A 14,997-nucleotide genomic window follows, 5' to 3' on the forward strand; every position below is an offset into this window, starting at 1 on the left:
CACGGGGGGGAGGGGGGGCGCGGAGGCCGGGCTGCAGGCGACCCTAGGAGGTAGGGACTGAAGCCCCATTGGGGACACGTGCAGCTCTTTTTCACGGAAGGTGCCACCGGTCCCACGTCTCCAGCCTCCCTCCTCCGCACTTCCCATGAACCAACAACTTCCAGCGAAGGCCTGGTGGCAAAGGAGCGCGAGCCAGCCCTCCCCTGCCCGGCCGGCCGCAACCCTTGCGTGGCCGAAGCAAAGGGCTCAGCTCCAGCGCTCAGGCCCGACGGTGCACTGCTCAGCAGCGCGAGGGACAGCCCCGGTGGCTAGCCCAGAGGGTCTGTGACTGGGGGAGGCTGCGGGTGGTGAAGCCTGGTAGGCGCCTGCACCATAAGGGGACAGTGCCCTCTGCTGGCCGGGTCCCGGAGGGCAGCGTTCACGGACTTCAGTTCCCAAAAAGCCTTTCAGCCTGTGGCGCCAGTACTGAACAACTGTGGTGAGCGCATTCTTACCCTCTGAAGGAATGCAAGGAAAGGGCAGGAAGGAGACAGCGAGAGGCAAGATGGAGGGACAGGGGTGCAGGAGATGTGACCTACTTTTGGGGCTCTCTTGATCTTATCATGACAAGCACCGAAGCCTTCTATTTCCCCACTGAAAAACCGAACACAACCAAAATGCAGTTTCAGAGTTTGGCTTCCAGGGCTGGGGGGGGTGCTTTGTCTGAAATATGCCATTTCCACTGGCTCAGTGGAGGACGTTAGTGTGTTTTTAAGAATATCACAATGAGAGACTGCAAAGGTAACTGTACAAAAGATATGGCAAAAAATAAGTCGATTCCATCAGAGTGCGTCTATTAAGGTGAGCTGCAGCACAGGCCGAGGAGTGTGGAGCCGAGGCCAGCCCACGGTGTTCAAAGGAAAGAAGCAAAGCATAATGTTAGAACCCGCTGTGGCCTCCGCAGGAGCCCCATATGTTTTTTATAAAAGGCACAATGTGAGTATTGTTCTGTGTTCAATAGCACAACTGTTATAACTAATGCTTTTGGTATGAATAGGGCCATTTAAAATTCCCAGCCAGTTGCACTTAGTGACAATAAGCATCAGAAAACAAGCCCAAAAGCAGAGATTTCTCACTTTGGGGTCAGTTGGTTTTAAGTACACATATGCATGCCTTAATGTACCCAAGTTCCAAAATAATGATTTGCATGAACAATGTTTTTGCCCCTAGAGTTTGCAGCTACAAACACTGAAGCAGATTTTCACATGCCTATCCGAGAATCTATCATTGATTTGGTCTGTGGACACAGGGCTGGTGCAAACATGGAAGGGACTGTGCCCTCTGTTTCCTTCACTCCAGCCCACCCCAAATTAGTGTCTCTAACACACAACCAGAGCTGCCCCTCCAGGTCCTCAGCCCCTCACCCTCAGGCCTCCTCAGGCCTGGCTGACCCATTGGGGTTTCCAAAGAGGTGAATAAACTCAAAAAAGAGGAATAAAGTTCTTTCTACATCTTGGAATGAATATCCCCCAAATGCCCAAGTACACTGGACATTTGCTGGGGTTTTTAGGCAGCAGAGCATCTGGATCCATTATCAGTTTGGGGGATTCAAACTTGAATCTTAAATGGAGGGAATACCCCACTTCCACAACTGAAGTTGGAGGCTTGGGAAGGTACCAGATAAGGGGAAGTGGACTCAGCCAGTCGGAGCTAGGCTTTTGCAGGAGAGAAGCACAGTCGCAGGAAGTTAGGGATCATTTGTGGCTGTGGAGTTCACGGCCTAACATGCACCTTGCTTCCTCCTTTTTGCAGGCCTGGTTCTCCAGTCTTCCCCAAGACCCCCAGTCCTGACTGAAGTACTGCCATAAATCCCTTTTCTGCTCCATTCAGCCAGGGTTAGTGTCAGCAATTGGTCAACAGAAGCCCCCACCCCACCCCTGGCTGAGCTCTAAGTGGCGCGCGCGCGCACACACACACACACACACACACACACACACACGTCTCCTTCAATTTTTATTGGGGGGGAGGGGGAGGCCCTTTTGCATCTTAAGTAGCGCTCCTCTGGCTTTTCTCTTCTCTTCCTCCACTATGCAGGATCTCCTCTCTCATCACAAAATGGGGGAACTGCAGCTTTTTAAGATCCATAAATTAATTGCTGAATAATCCCCAAGACTTGATTAAGACCACAGACAACACTGAAGGATTATCCTAGGAAGAGAGAATAACCCTGGCCAGGGTCTGCCCCGCCGCCTAAGGTCCTGGAGCCCTCAAGGGAAAAGCACCGAGTAAACCAAGGTCACCCCAGCTGAGGAAGAGGCGGTCCTCACCCCACCACCGGCCACTAAATGAGGGGAGGAGGGAAGGGCGGTTGAGTCTGAGGACGGGTGTCCGGAGGCCAGGCCGGCCTGGGGCACAGGATGCTGTGGCCAAGGTCGCTCCTCACGGCATCGAGCTGGTCCTGCAGGAGGCGGGCCCGCTCGTCCAGGCTGCGCTGCTGGGCCAGGATGGCGGCCTTGCCGGCCAGCAGTGAGCAGTAGGCGCGCAGCCCGTCGGGGGGCAGGGCCCGCTCCAGCACCTCGCGCACCGCCCGCTCGCGCCGCGCCACGTGCTCCTTCAGCTCCTTGGCGTCCTCCTGCTGCCGCTGCAGGAGCCGGAGCCGCTGCAAAAGCGAGGCCTGAGGTCGCGGGGAGAGCGCGCCGTGAGACGGGCGGGGAGCGGCCGCTGCCGGGACGGTTCCAGCGGAGACAGAAGGCCCCTCCCCGCCCCGCCAGCCCCCACCGCCTCCCCGCTTCCCCCCAGCCTGGCTCCTTTTACCCGCTCGTCAGGGTCGCTGTCCGGTCCTGCCCGCGCCAGCGCCCGGTGCACGCGGGCCAGGCGGCTACCCAGCAGCAACAGCAGGCCCAGCACGCGCTCCAGGTCGGCCATGAACCGACTGAATCGCTCTAGTTCGCGGGGTGCACAGGCCTGGCCCACCGCCGTCTCCAGAGCCACCGCGCTCCTGGCCCACGCCTGGGCCACCCTCCGCAGATCCTCCTGCTCGGCATCAAGGTCCCGCAGCATCTTTTGGAGAAGGTCGGCCAGCTCCACCTGCAGGGAGGGCCTGGGTACTTAGGGAGGGGGGTAGGCCCCTGACTTCTCAGCCCAGATTCTAGGTGGCCCCACCTGGCCTCCAAAAGCCCCTTCACACTCACTTTCTTGGCCTGGATGCTATTGGTTGGCTCAGGACACCCCTGGCCACATTGCTGGTCAGGAACAGGGTGGGTGGTGGGGTTTTCTAACCTTGTCCCCTCCTGAGATGTTAGGTGAAGATAGGCGGAACTTAGTAGACAGGACCTGGTGACAAAGCCAGAGCTCCCTGGGTTTTACTGCCCCAGAGTTCAGGGCTTAGAATCTGGAGTCCCTGGTATCCCCCACTCACCGTGGCTCAGAAGTAACAGCAGTCTCCTTTCCAGCCCTCCCACAGGCTGGCCCCATTGCAGCCCGGACCTCGGCTAATGGAATCAGCCCATCCAGCAGGTGCAGGGGTGGTTCTGGGCTGGGGTGTGGGGCAAGGGTGTCACTCAGGGAGGGATCTAGGCTGGCCAGCTCCTGAACCAGCTCTTTGAGGTGCTGACTGGGCCATGTCGGCCTGGAACCAGGCTGGCCTGTGCCCCAGGGCAGGGCGGTGTGGTTAGGGACCCCTGGAGTATCACTGTCTGAAGGTCCCACAGCATTAACTGGGAGAAGTGTGAGAGGATCACTCTCTGCTAATGCAGGGGGATCAGTGGTCAGCTGTCCAGTGGGATCATCCATGGATGGGATGTCACCATTTGCAGCCCCAGGGAGGTTACAGCATGTGGGCCTGGAGACACCCACAGAACCGTTCACTCCCTGACCGCAGTCATCTGCCCCCGTAGTCTCTGGACACTCATGGAGGGAGTACTGCAGGGGAACTGTAGCCTGACCAGCCCTTTGGCCCAGGTTAGCTCCATGCAGGTCAGAGGCATAAGTACTGGAAGTGGAAAAGACACTAGATCAGAAAAGACCATGATCACAAACAAGTGGTGTCGGACTCCAAAGGCCACCTGCCCTTATCCCACCACCTGGACTCCCAGGGTCCAGCTATTCTTCCGTGTCCCTCCAGGATTCTGTGCAGTGTGTGATGGGGGTGTCTCACTCTGCTTGGAAGCAAGAGGGAATGCACCTGGTTGGCAGCCCCTGAGAGGCACAGGAGTCTTGAGATCTCTTTCTGACCAGAGGAGCTTCTTCCAGGAAAACTTCATCATCAGGCAGGGAGGGGAGCCGGGCAGGCACAATGCAGTTCTCTGAGACTCTCTTCTCACAGGTGGCAAAGTCGCTCTGGGGGGCCTCTGTAGGACCCACCACTGCAGCCTCCTTCTGAGTCAGGAGTCTGGAGACAGGGACCTCACAATGACCACAGTGACCAGGAAGGGAGCTCTTGATGCTGCCCCAAGGAAACAGTGTGTGTGTGCATGTGTATGCGTGTATGTGTGTGTGTGTGTGTGTGTTGGGCAAGGGGGGTGTGGTCTGAAAAAGAGTCTGAGGGCTTGGACTTAGAGCAGGGGTGCGGGTGGGGGCTCTGCTTTCTTGAGCAAGAACAATGAAAGCTGCCCCCACCCCCCAATTTTAGTCCCAAGAGTGGCTTATGTCTCTCACCTGGAAAGTCTAGTCTGACGAAATGGTCTGGGGGGTTCTACAACTTGGGGAACAGCCTGGAAAGGTGAATATGGAACAACACTTAGATGAAATGTGGTGAGTTTTCAGTGTTCCAGATGCTCCAGCGCCAACCCCCTCTCCCCGCCCCCCTGCATCCCCAATCTCTCCCATACCTGGACAACAGGCGTGGCCCCTTCTGGGCCTCCCGGGGAGCCCCGGGCATCACCTGAAGCACTCCAACTCTGACCGGCAGACCCATAGGCCTCGCCAAGTTTCAAGGACCGAGGGTCTGAGTCGGCCGGGCCCCGGGGCTGGATACTGGGCAGCCATCCAATCTGCTGCTGCGGCTCCTGGGGCTTGGGCCTGGCTAGGCCAGAGGGGAGGCCGGCCTCGCCGGAGCATTCCCCCGCCGGCCCAGCGCCCCGGCCCACGCGATCCAGCTTCCCCGGCTCCGAGAAGCACCACTTTCGCTGCTGGTTAGCCAGGGGCCCCCGGCCGCCGGTTCCTCTCGCGGGCGGCCCGGGGCGCGCCCGCTCCACCTCCCCGCCGGGGTGGCTGAGCGAGGCGGAGCGCGGGTGCGCCGCGGCGGGCCGCAGGCGGGCGGGGAGGCTCATGCGGAGCTCTTTGCGCTGGAAGGACGTCTCCCGGAGCACCCGCCGCTGCGCGCCCTGCAGCCGCTGGCGGTAGGCGGCCCGCGAGGCCGGTGGGCTGGGCGGCTCGGCGGCCCGCGCTGCGGCCTCGGCCTCGGCCGCCAGCGCGTACAGCAGCGGGGTGGCCTGCCTGCTGAGCGGCCCCGGCGGCCCGCGGACCTGCGGCGGCCGCGGCGCACTGCGAGCGGGGGGCTCGGGCCGGGGCCGCGGGGAGGCGCGCCGCACGGCGGCGGACGCGGGGGCCGGGCCGCCCCACACCACGCGCACGTAGTCCCAGTCTAGGTAAGGGAAGAGGTCGGTCCCGGGAGACGGCGTGCGAGGCTCTGGACCGGAGGCCACCGAGAGAGAGCTATAGGCCGAGTCCCGCCGCAGGTCTAGGCTGCCAGTGGACAGGGCTGGGGAGGTCCGGTCACCCCCAGGCCCCAGGGCCTCCATGCCCACACGGGTGGGCGCTAGCTGGCTCCGACAGACCTGGAGGCACATAGATGGGGGACCCGAGTTGAGGAGCTCCAGGCTGGGGTTAGGACAGCTTGCTGTCCCCTCCTCCACGCAGAGCCAAGCACTGATGTGTCCTTTCCTGGTCCCACTGCCCTGCTGGCATTCCCCCCACGCAGATTTTTAGTAGAACCACCGGGGGCTGGGGGCAGTGATGGCAAGAGCAGTAAGACAAGCCCTGGGAAGCAGATGTGGGGGTCCAGGGCCTCCCGACTAGCCCATTCTGGGCTGCCCCCCCCCCCCCCCCAGACCTGCCGCCCCGGCTTCTACCCTGGCACCTCCTTGGTACTGAGCACAAGAAACACACATGTTCCTTTCTTCTCCAGCCCCATCCCACCCCGGCTGCTTTGTGCAGTCTGTTTCCTTCTCCATGTGATCTTGCCTTCATAAACAGTAATCGAGAACATTCTGAAGTCACAGGAAAGCAAAGAAAGGATGGGGAGGAGACAAAGGTCATGGGGCAGGGGCAGCATCACAGCCTTCCTCCCTCCCCGTGTGCAGGTTATTTTCCAGGCACTTTATATAAATATTTACCTTGACCCTCACGACTGTTATCTCCGTTTTACAGATGCAGACACTGATGCTCTTGAAGGGGGTGGAATGATGTGCCAGGGACACAAAGCTGGTAAGTGGCAGAGCTCTGCCTGCATTCACTGCCGCCAGAATCAATTTCCTAGAAACAAATCCTGCTGAAAGCCTGTTTCCCCTGCCCCCACCCCCACCCTACCCATTGCCAGAAGCCCTCATTAAAGCCTAAACTCTTTTGTGGGAGGTTGTGGTGTGGCCCCACCTCCCTTCAAACAACTGGCAGGTTCCAGAATAATATGGTCCCTGCTTCTGAGACTGCCTTTGTCTAGGAATGGCTGGCTCATCTGCCTCTCTGCCCTCTACTCCTGTTCCTTCTTTGGGAATCCCTACGGGGTCCTGAACTTCCCAGTCGCAGCACTTACCACCCTGCATTGCTGACCTGCTTGTCATTCCTGCCTCCACCCACCCCTGAGCTTCCTGAAGACAGGCCCTGATTTCAGTCATCTCTGTTTCCCAGTACCTGGCACTGTGCCTGGCATGTAATCAGTGTTAAATATTTGGATAATGGCCACGGAGGGAGCAGGCTTGCAGGCAGAACCTGTGGGAGTGGTGCTAGGATAGAAGGAAGAGGACTCCCTCAGCCTCTGCTCCCCCACATCTCCCTCCCTATTGACTTATCTGGGAAAGGGGATAGAACGGGTGAACCAGTTGCCACCATGGACACTGACCATGGTGTTCATGCAGCATTAGGAACAAGCAGAGTGGGCAAGCACAGCTTCAGTCAGGACTGGCCAGAAGTCCATGCCTCCCCAGCCCTGGAGGGAGAGTGAGGGGAGGAATTGAGTCGGAGTGCAGTGCCTGGCCAGGGACCACGGCTGGGGCAGAGGTGAGGCAGCTCTGAGGCATGGAAACCGGGGCTCTCTGTGAGCTGTGCGACTTTGGGAGTAGGGGTGGGTTGCTTCCCTTGAGCTGCTTGGTAGGCAGTACAGAGTAGGGAAGACTAGGTGAGGTAGGAACTGAAAAGCAGGTTCAGCTGAGCCTTCTGGGCACTATTTGGAGCGCAGGGTCACCCTCTACTCCCTGCGGCCCAGGATGCCAGAGGTTCCTAGTCAGGACAGGTAGAGGGGTGAATGGTGAGAGGATATGGTGTTTCCTGCAAGGGAGAGAGAGGCATCAGTTTCAACATTCCCAGAAGGGGCTCTCAGCAGACCTAGTATCAGAACATCTTGGCATCACCCACCAGGAGCATTTTTATGTCCACCAAGCCTAACCCTGCAGGCCAGTCAACATACTTAAAGTTCGGGGACCTCTCTTTCTGCAGTGGGTTTCTACTCTCTGGACTTCAGAAGGTCAAGAAGAAAAGACAGCTTCTCTATGCAGCAGTCCCTGGGAGGTCAGTCACCTCCTCTAGGAAGCCCACCCTGGCTGCCCAGCCACTGGGCACTCTCTCTTCCTAGTCTTTCTGAGCCCAGCCCGGACGCACTGTATACCCTGCTTCATTCCACTCACGCCTGCCCATCTTAGCTTGCTGCACCCACAGACAGGAGTGACATTTACACACAAAGATGTTTCTCAAGAAAGATCTTGAGATACCTATTTTGGGGTTACTCTGTTGATAAAGGTTTCTGAGTTCACCAAATAAAAGCACCCTGAAGTGGGCAATAAAACTGTATACACATCTGCTTTCATATTGAGCCTAACTTGTCTGGCAGATGCCCTTGCAGTGCTAACCCCAGCAAGCTGAGGCCCTTTGCAGAACTTGCTACAGCAGATGGGCCCAGCTGCTGTTTTAGGGCCTCAGCACAACGAGCAAAGAGCCTAACTTGTTGGCTGCCCGGAGCCTCTTGTAGTCCAGCCAGCCTCTGCGTGGGGGTGGGGGGCATGCCTCAGAGACGCCCTAGTCAGGGTCAGCTATGAGCTGGGCTACGGGAGCCAATACCTGGTGTCAAACAGGAGCCCAGAGGCTGGAGCTCAAAGAACTTTGAAGACTTTTTGCCAAGCCTCTCCAGAGTCAAGGGAGCACCGTGCAATCCATGCCAGAAAACAACCAGGTGTGGGGTCCTGGGGAATATTCAATATACATTTGTCAGTGGAATGAAGGAGGGAGGAAGGAAAGGGAGACAAAGATGATTTCAGGGCTCAGAGTTGGAGGCCTGGAAGGTATGGGCGCAGTCTCAGGAAGGAGGGAGGAAGCTGGGAGGGGAGGCCCAGTGGTCAATCAGTGGACTGAGTCTGAGGACTGTGGGTTCACAGTGTCTGTGGCAAGTCTGGCACTCAGTTGGGATTTGGATCTGGAGTTCAGGAGAGGTTTGGACCAGGTAAGCAGGCAGCCCCAGGTTTTCAATGAGAGGCTGTGGGGGAAATAGAGGAGGACAGTTTCTGGTAGATAAAACTACACTAAGGCAATGGGAGGAGACAAGAGAGGTGCAGCCTCAAATGCAACCAGTGATCGGGAATTTAATGGAACGTCTCTTAAAGGCTGCCTCTGTCTGTGCAGGGGTCTCCAGGCTGCCCCTCCAGGCCGGGTCCCCCTCAGTCACACGCGGTCTCCCGGCCACACTGAGCTCGTGCGTCCTGGGCGGCGTCTTGAACCCCAGCACCCTCGTTCTGGCCGGGTGGGCGTTCCGGGGAGGTCTGAGGCTGGCCCTCTCCCCAGGGCCCCGTACTCCGCACTCACCCCGCGCAAACCGAGCTGCTGGCTTCCTGGGCTCGGGAGTGGCTCCGGTCCGGACGCGGCGTCTCCGGACAGCGTCGCTCAGGGCCGGGCGCCACCAACGCTGGGCGCCCGCGGCCGGACCACGTAGCCGGGGGGTCCAGCTCTGGGAGTGGCCGCGCGGGAGGAAGGAGGCCCAGCCCCGGGGCCCGCGGCGGGCGGCGGAGTCACGCGGTGTGGCGGGAGCGCGGGGGCCCCGGGGCCGCTGGGGGTCGGATGGCCGCCGGCCGGCGCGCCGCGCGCTCTTCCCTGCTCAGCTCCCCGCGGGCCGGAGGGCTCGGCTGGGGCAGGGGGCGGCGCTCCCCGGCGGCGGGGGGGCCCGCGAGTCTCCGCCGGCTCCGCGGCCAAGGGCGGGGGCGGGGCCGCAGAGCTCACTTAGCGCTTTGGCGGTACCGAGCGCTCCGCCAGTAGCTCCCGCAGTTGGCGCCGGGCCCGGCTGGACTCGGGGGCGCCGGGGGACCGGGCTGGGCGTGGAGCCGGGCACCTCCGGACCCAACGCACGCCCACCACCGGCGCCCGCGCCCCCGCCCGCAGGCCCCGCGACCCGCCGCGTACCTGAGGCTCCAGCCCCAGCCGCGCGCCTGGGCCGCCACGCGGTGACATCAGAGCCCCGGGCTCGGGTTCCCGTCCCCACCTCCCGGCTCCGACCGCCCCGGGGGAGGCGCCACGACCCGCCGCGGTGGGAGGGGGCGTGGGGGGGGGGCGCTGCCCCTTGGCGATGTCTGCCCGGCGGCCTGGCCCCGGGATGGGCTGGACGCTCGTTCCCCGCCAGGCACGGGCCTCTGCCGCGGGCGGGAGACGCGGCCGCCGGGAAGGGCACGAAAGGGGAGAACACGCCCGCCTTTCTCGGGGGCTGACATCCCCCCTCAGTGGGGAGGCCCAGGCCGGCCTCCCTGGGCACCACCCCCTTTCCTCTCAAGCTCGGCCAAGAAATCAGGCGTGCCCAGTTCTCCGGCCCCCACCTCTGTCCTGAGTTCAGTGTGGACGGTAACGGGCCTTGGGCAACTCTCCCTCCAGAGTCGCCATTTCCCAAAAACTCTTCAACCGTTTGACTCCTATAGCTGGCCCTCGTCTCCCCGCTAGCCTTTTCTATTCTCCAGCTACAGCAGAGTCTAGAACCTTCTGGACTAACACCTGGACCAGGTGGGGGGCCTGAGGACTTGTGTGTTCACCCCAGCTGCCCTCAGCAGGTCCTCCGAGGGCTGGACATATGCGTGTGCCCTGTGTGTGGAGCGAATTCTAGGCTGGAGTCTGTCTCTCCCGCCTTCCTGTTCAGAGACCCCGCCGTTCCCCTCAGAGGGCCCGCACCCCAGCCAGCGAAATACTCTAAAGAATGCTCTGCCTGCATCTGCCACTGTGCTCTCCTCCCAGCTGTGTCCTGAGCCTCCTCTGCCGCCATTTACTAAACCTCTTTCCTTTGACTACCAGCTCTGTGCAGAAATGCTCCATCCCTGGGAGGAGCTAGTGTTGTCTTTCCTGAGCTCCACCAGTGGGCCTCATCACCCCTGGCTGTTAAGGTTTATTGACAGTAACGACCTGGGGCCCAGATGCTGGCCGGGGGTCAAGGCTGCCATTCCCTGGGGACGCTGGGTGCCTGGGGGACTCTCTTCATGGACCTCGCGGGGTGGGGTGGTGCTCTCTTGGCTTTGATTCTTCTTCAGACCCCATCCCTGCCCAGGTAACCAGCTTTGGCTGGAGCTCTGAGCTCTAAGGCAGAGAGTGGGTCCGAACCTCTTGGCTTTGAGGCCCTTTTAAGGCCCTGATGACACGATTGGTCTCAGAGCAATGTCGCAGCAGAAAGAGTACAGCCCAGCAACCAAAAAGCAATTTCAAGATTGCTCAGGTTTTTACTTACACTTGTTGAGAACCATGAAGGGTCGCCAAGTCCACAGACATTCTTCTTAACCACCCCGCCCCCGTCCCTTCCTGTCCTCTTGCTCCTCTTGCACACACTAAAGCACACACTCAATTCTCTTCCCAAATCCAGAAAACTCCTCCTGAAATCCTGCCCACCCACTTCTCTCCCTCTGACTTCTTCTCTTCTGAGAAAGAAAAAAGCAGCCCTGGCATCAAGGAGCTGGTCTGGTACTAACAGCTGACCTTGGATTTCTCTTGTTAAACATAAAACATTGGGTGGGCCACGGTGGCTCAACAGGTAAGAGTGCTTTCCTGCCATGCTCAAGGACCCGGGTTCGATTCCCAGTGTCTGCCCATGTAAAAAAAAAAACACATAAAACATCAACATCAGACAAGGCCATTCTGTGACCATAATGGATCAAGACAAAAACATGACCACTTTATAAACATATCTGAACACAGTCAAAACCATGAACATTGTCTGAGCCACAGAAATAACCAAACATCTTTCTGTCTTGGCTAGTATGAGAGATTGCTGTTGTTTTACCCATTATAGCCTTAGCTTTGCTCTCATCTTTCCTTCTTCTACGTGAGATTTAATAATATACTAAATCATAGAATTATCCCTACTTCCTGAAAGCATCCAGAGAAAAACTTTCTCTAACACAAGGCCAAATCTTTTAAGTCCTTTCTAACACCCTCTTGCCAAGATGCCCTGTGGTTCCCCAAGCTGTGCATTCTCTCTCCCTGCAACAAGCATCCAACCCAACTAACTAGTCAACTCCGCATGTGTTCCTGGTGGTTTTTGACAAGAGGGTGTTGGTAGTTCCTATTGCTTTATTACAAAGGCCAAAGAAACTTGGAAGGGAGGGGAGGGGAAAGGAGGGGAGGGGAGGGGAGAGGAAGAAACTGCAGCAAAGCTGGAATCTTCTTTAGTGGGGGAGGAAGGAGAGCATGGAGAGGATGGAAAGATACATATATTTATAATTTTGTTCTACTACATAATAAGACAGATGCCTGTACCCCCCGTGTATCTCTGGAGGTGAAGCCTAGGATAGTTCTTTTAAAGAAGTCCCCACGTGACTAGGCTTAGCAAGGGTTAGAGCCTTTCTGCTCCCCGCCAGGCCCTTCCTCATGGAGCTGATGGCTGGGGTGGTGGTGGTGGCACCCATCTGCATGATTTGGCACTGTCATCTGTACTGCTGACACTGTGCCAGAACATCCTCCCACCAGATAAGCCCTTGTGGCTTCTCTGTTTTACTGCCCACTCTCTGTTGGATTTGGTTGATGTGATGTGACAATATTAGGGCCACTTCTTTGGTGCCAAGCAGTGTGCTTTACATATCTTTTTTAATCCTGTCATTCTGGAAAGGTAGGGATCATTACAACCTGTTTTGGTTTGCTAAAGCTACTGGAATGCAACATACCAGAAACGGAATGGCTTTTAAAAAGGGAATTTATTGCATTACAAGCTTATAGTTCTAAGGCTATGGAAATGTCCAAATTAAGGCACCAACAAATGGTTACCTTCACTCAAGAAAGGCTGATGCCTTCCAAAGCACCTCTGTCAGCTGGGAAGGCACATGGCGATACCTGCTAGCTTTCTCTCCCAGCTTCTCATTTCCTGAGGCTTCCCAGAGGGCAATTTCTGTCTGTACCTCCAAAGGTCTCTAGCTGTGTGGGCTCTGAGGCTTTTCCAAAATGATTCCCTCTTAAATGTGTCATCTTAAGATGACACATCTCCATGGAAACCACCTAATCAAAAGGTCCCACCCACAATTGTTTGGGTCACATCTCCATGGAAACAACCTAATCAAAAGATCCCACCTAGCAACAGTGAATCAGAGTTAAAGAACATGGCTTTTCTGGGGTACACAATGGTTTCAAACTAGCACACCACCCCACTTTACAAGCAAGATGAGACTTAGAGATTAAATATTCTGTCCAGGTCATGTAGCTTATAAGCCGTAGAGGCAAAATTTAACTTCATGACATCTGGCTCCAGAGGCCGTGCTCTTGTGTGAGCACCACCAGTGAAAAGAGCCACAAGATGTGGGTAACTCTTCCTGGAGGAGCAGGGCTTGGACATACGATGAGCAAGACTAGAAGCGAGTGGGAAAGTAAGTAGCAGCAAGACCCCATCAGGACTTCCTTTTCATTATGGGTCCTCAACAGACTGACTTGTACCTGGGCTAATTTTCATACACGGATTCCAGGGATTTGTTATAAAGAGCTGGTAGCTACATTTCTTTCCATAGGCAACTTTTCAAGGTGTTCTGTACCTTGGTTTTTTTTATTTGATGTAAGGTAGATCTTGGAGCTTATTCAGTATCGGTACATACAACCGTTTCATTCTTTTTAACTGGTGCATAATCATCCATTGCATGGTCATAAGTCGATTGTGTTATTTAACCCGATTCCCTCTTGATGGACATTTAGATTACTCCAGTCTTGTGCTGTTACTAATTCTATAATGAAAATCCCTGGTCACATATATTTGCTCACATATATAAATGTATTTATAGAACAAATTTCTGAAAGGAATTGGTGGGCCAAAGGGTAATGGTAGATTATACTTTCCAAAGATGGCCACAAAGGTATCTCCCATCCTATATGCTCTTCTGCAATGTGACTGTCACATTTCCACCAAGAGGTGGAGTCTATTTCTCCATCCCCTTGAATCTGAAGTTAGGGGTAACTGTGACTGCTCTGACCAACAGAATGTACCAGAAGGTATGCTGACTCAATTCTAGGTATATCTTAACTGGCCTGGCAGCTTCTGCTTCCTGCCTCTTGGCAGTGCAACTGCTTTGAGACCACAATGCCATGAGAAATGCAAGCCACATGGAGAGGCTCTGCAGTGTCAGCTAGCATGTGGGGAGAGAAAGGCGTTAGACAGGAATGTAAGTGAGTCATCCTGGAAGTGGATCTTCTAGCAGCCACCCCAGTTGACACCAAGGAGATTAGAGAAGAACCCCCCACCTGGCCCTTCCTGAATTTTTGACCCTCAAAATTACAAGCAAAATAATTATAAAATTGGATACATTAAGTTTTGGGGTCATTTGGTAGTAGATAACTGTAACAGGGTATCTGAATTTTCAGTTTTATCTTGCTTACCAAGAGGTTATACCAATTTGCATCCCCATCAATTATGTATGAGAGTGCCTATTTTCCTACACTTTTAGTAATACACTGCATTATTAACCTTTTTGATCGCTGAAAATCTAAAAAATAGTATTTCATTTTTTAATTACATTTATTTTACTACAAATGAAATTGGGTACTATTTTGTACATTTAAAAGCCACATGTATTAATTTCTATGATCTGTCCATTTCCCTTGCCTAATTTTCTATTGTATTAATGATCTTTTTTAATTTATAATACCTCTTTATATATTAAGGCAATTTCCTATATATGCTGAATATTTTGACCTTGTGGTAGCAATGTATCTATAGTCCATAGCTGGATCAAAATTTTTCTTTTACACAGCAGCTACGTATCTGCTTCAATAATTCAGAGATGATAAAGTACTGGTTAAAATATTAGAGACCAGAAATCTTTCAACAAAATAATGTTTATATTTTGAAATATAAGAAAGCAGAAATCATTGCTTATATACAAATGTACACTTAAATTATAAATGCCCCCTTCAGGCCAGTTTGTTTGTTTTTAATTGTGCACTGAATTCATCAGATTTTTCCAAAGATAGAACTTGATAGGAAGGCAGTCACAGGAATAAAATGCAGGGGTCATGGAGCTCACTCTCTCCTCGGGGGCTCCTGTAGGCAAGGCCTCTGGATGAGGCTGGGTAGGGGTTGTCCCAGGGACTGAACCAAAGTTCCTTTTCAGATCAGCAGTTCCTGGGAAGAAATACAGGCTGCCCCATTACTCCTGAGCGCACATGCACCACCTTTTCCCTACTGCCCCTGGTGACACCCCTGCCTCTGTTGGCTTTGGTCTCCAGCCCACTTCCAGGCCCCAGGCATGGGGCCCTCCCACCACCTGGTCTGCTCACATTTGGATGGGACCCACGCATCCCTGGGCAAAAGAGGACCAACAGGATAGATGGATACAGGCTTCTCTCCTCTGCTGCCAACTTGCCAAGTATGCTTTTCCA

The 14,997-nt window shown here is 55.5% G+C and overlaps 2 protein-coding genes across 10 annotated transcripts in view; one reads left to right on the plus strand and one right to left on the minus strand.

The window, feature by feature from the left end:
- SOWAHA (sosondowah ankyrin repeat domain family member A) overlaps nt 1-14,997 on the plus strand; it is a 46,680-nt gene that overhangs the window by 7,840 nt on the left and 23,843 nt on the right. Inside the window, exons 1-3 of one of the 7 annotated variants that reach the window (XR_013166680.1) lie at nt 2,882-4,731; nt 6,349-6,405; nt 14,845-14,984. The gene's annotated coding sequence lies outside the window, so the exon portion shown is untranslated. Of the gene's footprint in view, nt 1-84; nt 1,973-2,881; nt 4,732-6,348; nt 6,406-12,707; nt 12,999-14,844; nt 14,985-14,997 lie in introns of those variants that run through there. The other 6 variants (XM_077138410.1, XM_077138412.1, XR_013166682.1 and 3 more) reach the window with 6 other exon arrangements.
- SHROOM1 (shroom family member 1) lies at nt 1,475-9,316 on the minus strand. Of its 3 annotated transcripts, XM_077138405.1 has the most exons (11): nt 8,986-9,316; nt 8,248-8,369; nt 7,037-7,461; nt 6,315-6,453; nt 4,809-5,756; nt 4,636-4,691; nt 4,163-4,369; nt 3,398-3,970; nt 3,171-3,312; nt 2,794-3,066; nt 1,475-2,653 (listed from the first exon to the last, which is right to left on the minus strand). In XM_077138405.1, exons 5-11 carry the CDS (start codon nt 5,718-5,720, stop codon nt 2,321-2,323), a joined length of 2,496 nt encoding a protein of 831 aa, XP_076994520.1. In that variant the 5' UTR covers nt 5,721-5,756; nt 6,315-6,453; nt 7,037-7,461; nt 8,248-8,369; nt 8,986-9,316; the 3' UTR covers nt 1,475-2,320. The 3 variants fall into 3 exon arrangements, with proteins under 3 accessions (XP_076994520.1, XP_076994521.1, XP_076994522.1); XM_077138406.1 differs by lacking the exon at nt 7,037-7,461; XM_077138407.1 differs by lacking the exons at nt 7,037-7,461; nt 8,248-8,369; nt 8,986-9,316 and adding an exon at nt 6,829-6,918.

Source organism: Tamandua tetradactyla, chromosome 20 (genome assembly GCF_023851605.1).
Source record: "Tamandua tetradactyla isolate mTamTet1 chromosome 20, mTamTet1.pri, whole genome shotgun sequence".
Lineage (NCBI taxonomy): Eukaryota > Metazoa > Chordata > Mammalia > Pilosa > Myrmecophagidae > Tamandua > Tamandua tetradactyla.

Coding starts and splice junctions, on each gene's coding strand:
- SHROOM1 (XM_077138406.1), bottom strand. CDS start 5,720: ATGGAGGCCCTGGGGCCTGGGGGTGACCGGACCTCCCCAGCCCTGTCC. Junction 3,971..4,162: donor TCTCAGGGGCTGCCAACCAG/GTGCATTCCCTC, acceptor TTCCACTTCCAG/TACTTATGCCTCTGACCTGC. Junction 3,067..3,170: donor ATAGCATCCAGGCCAAGAAA/GTGAGTGTGAAG, acceptor CCCTCCCTGCAG/GTGGAGCTGGCCGACCTTCT.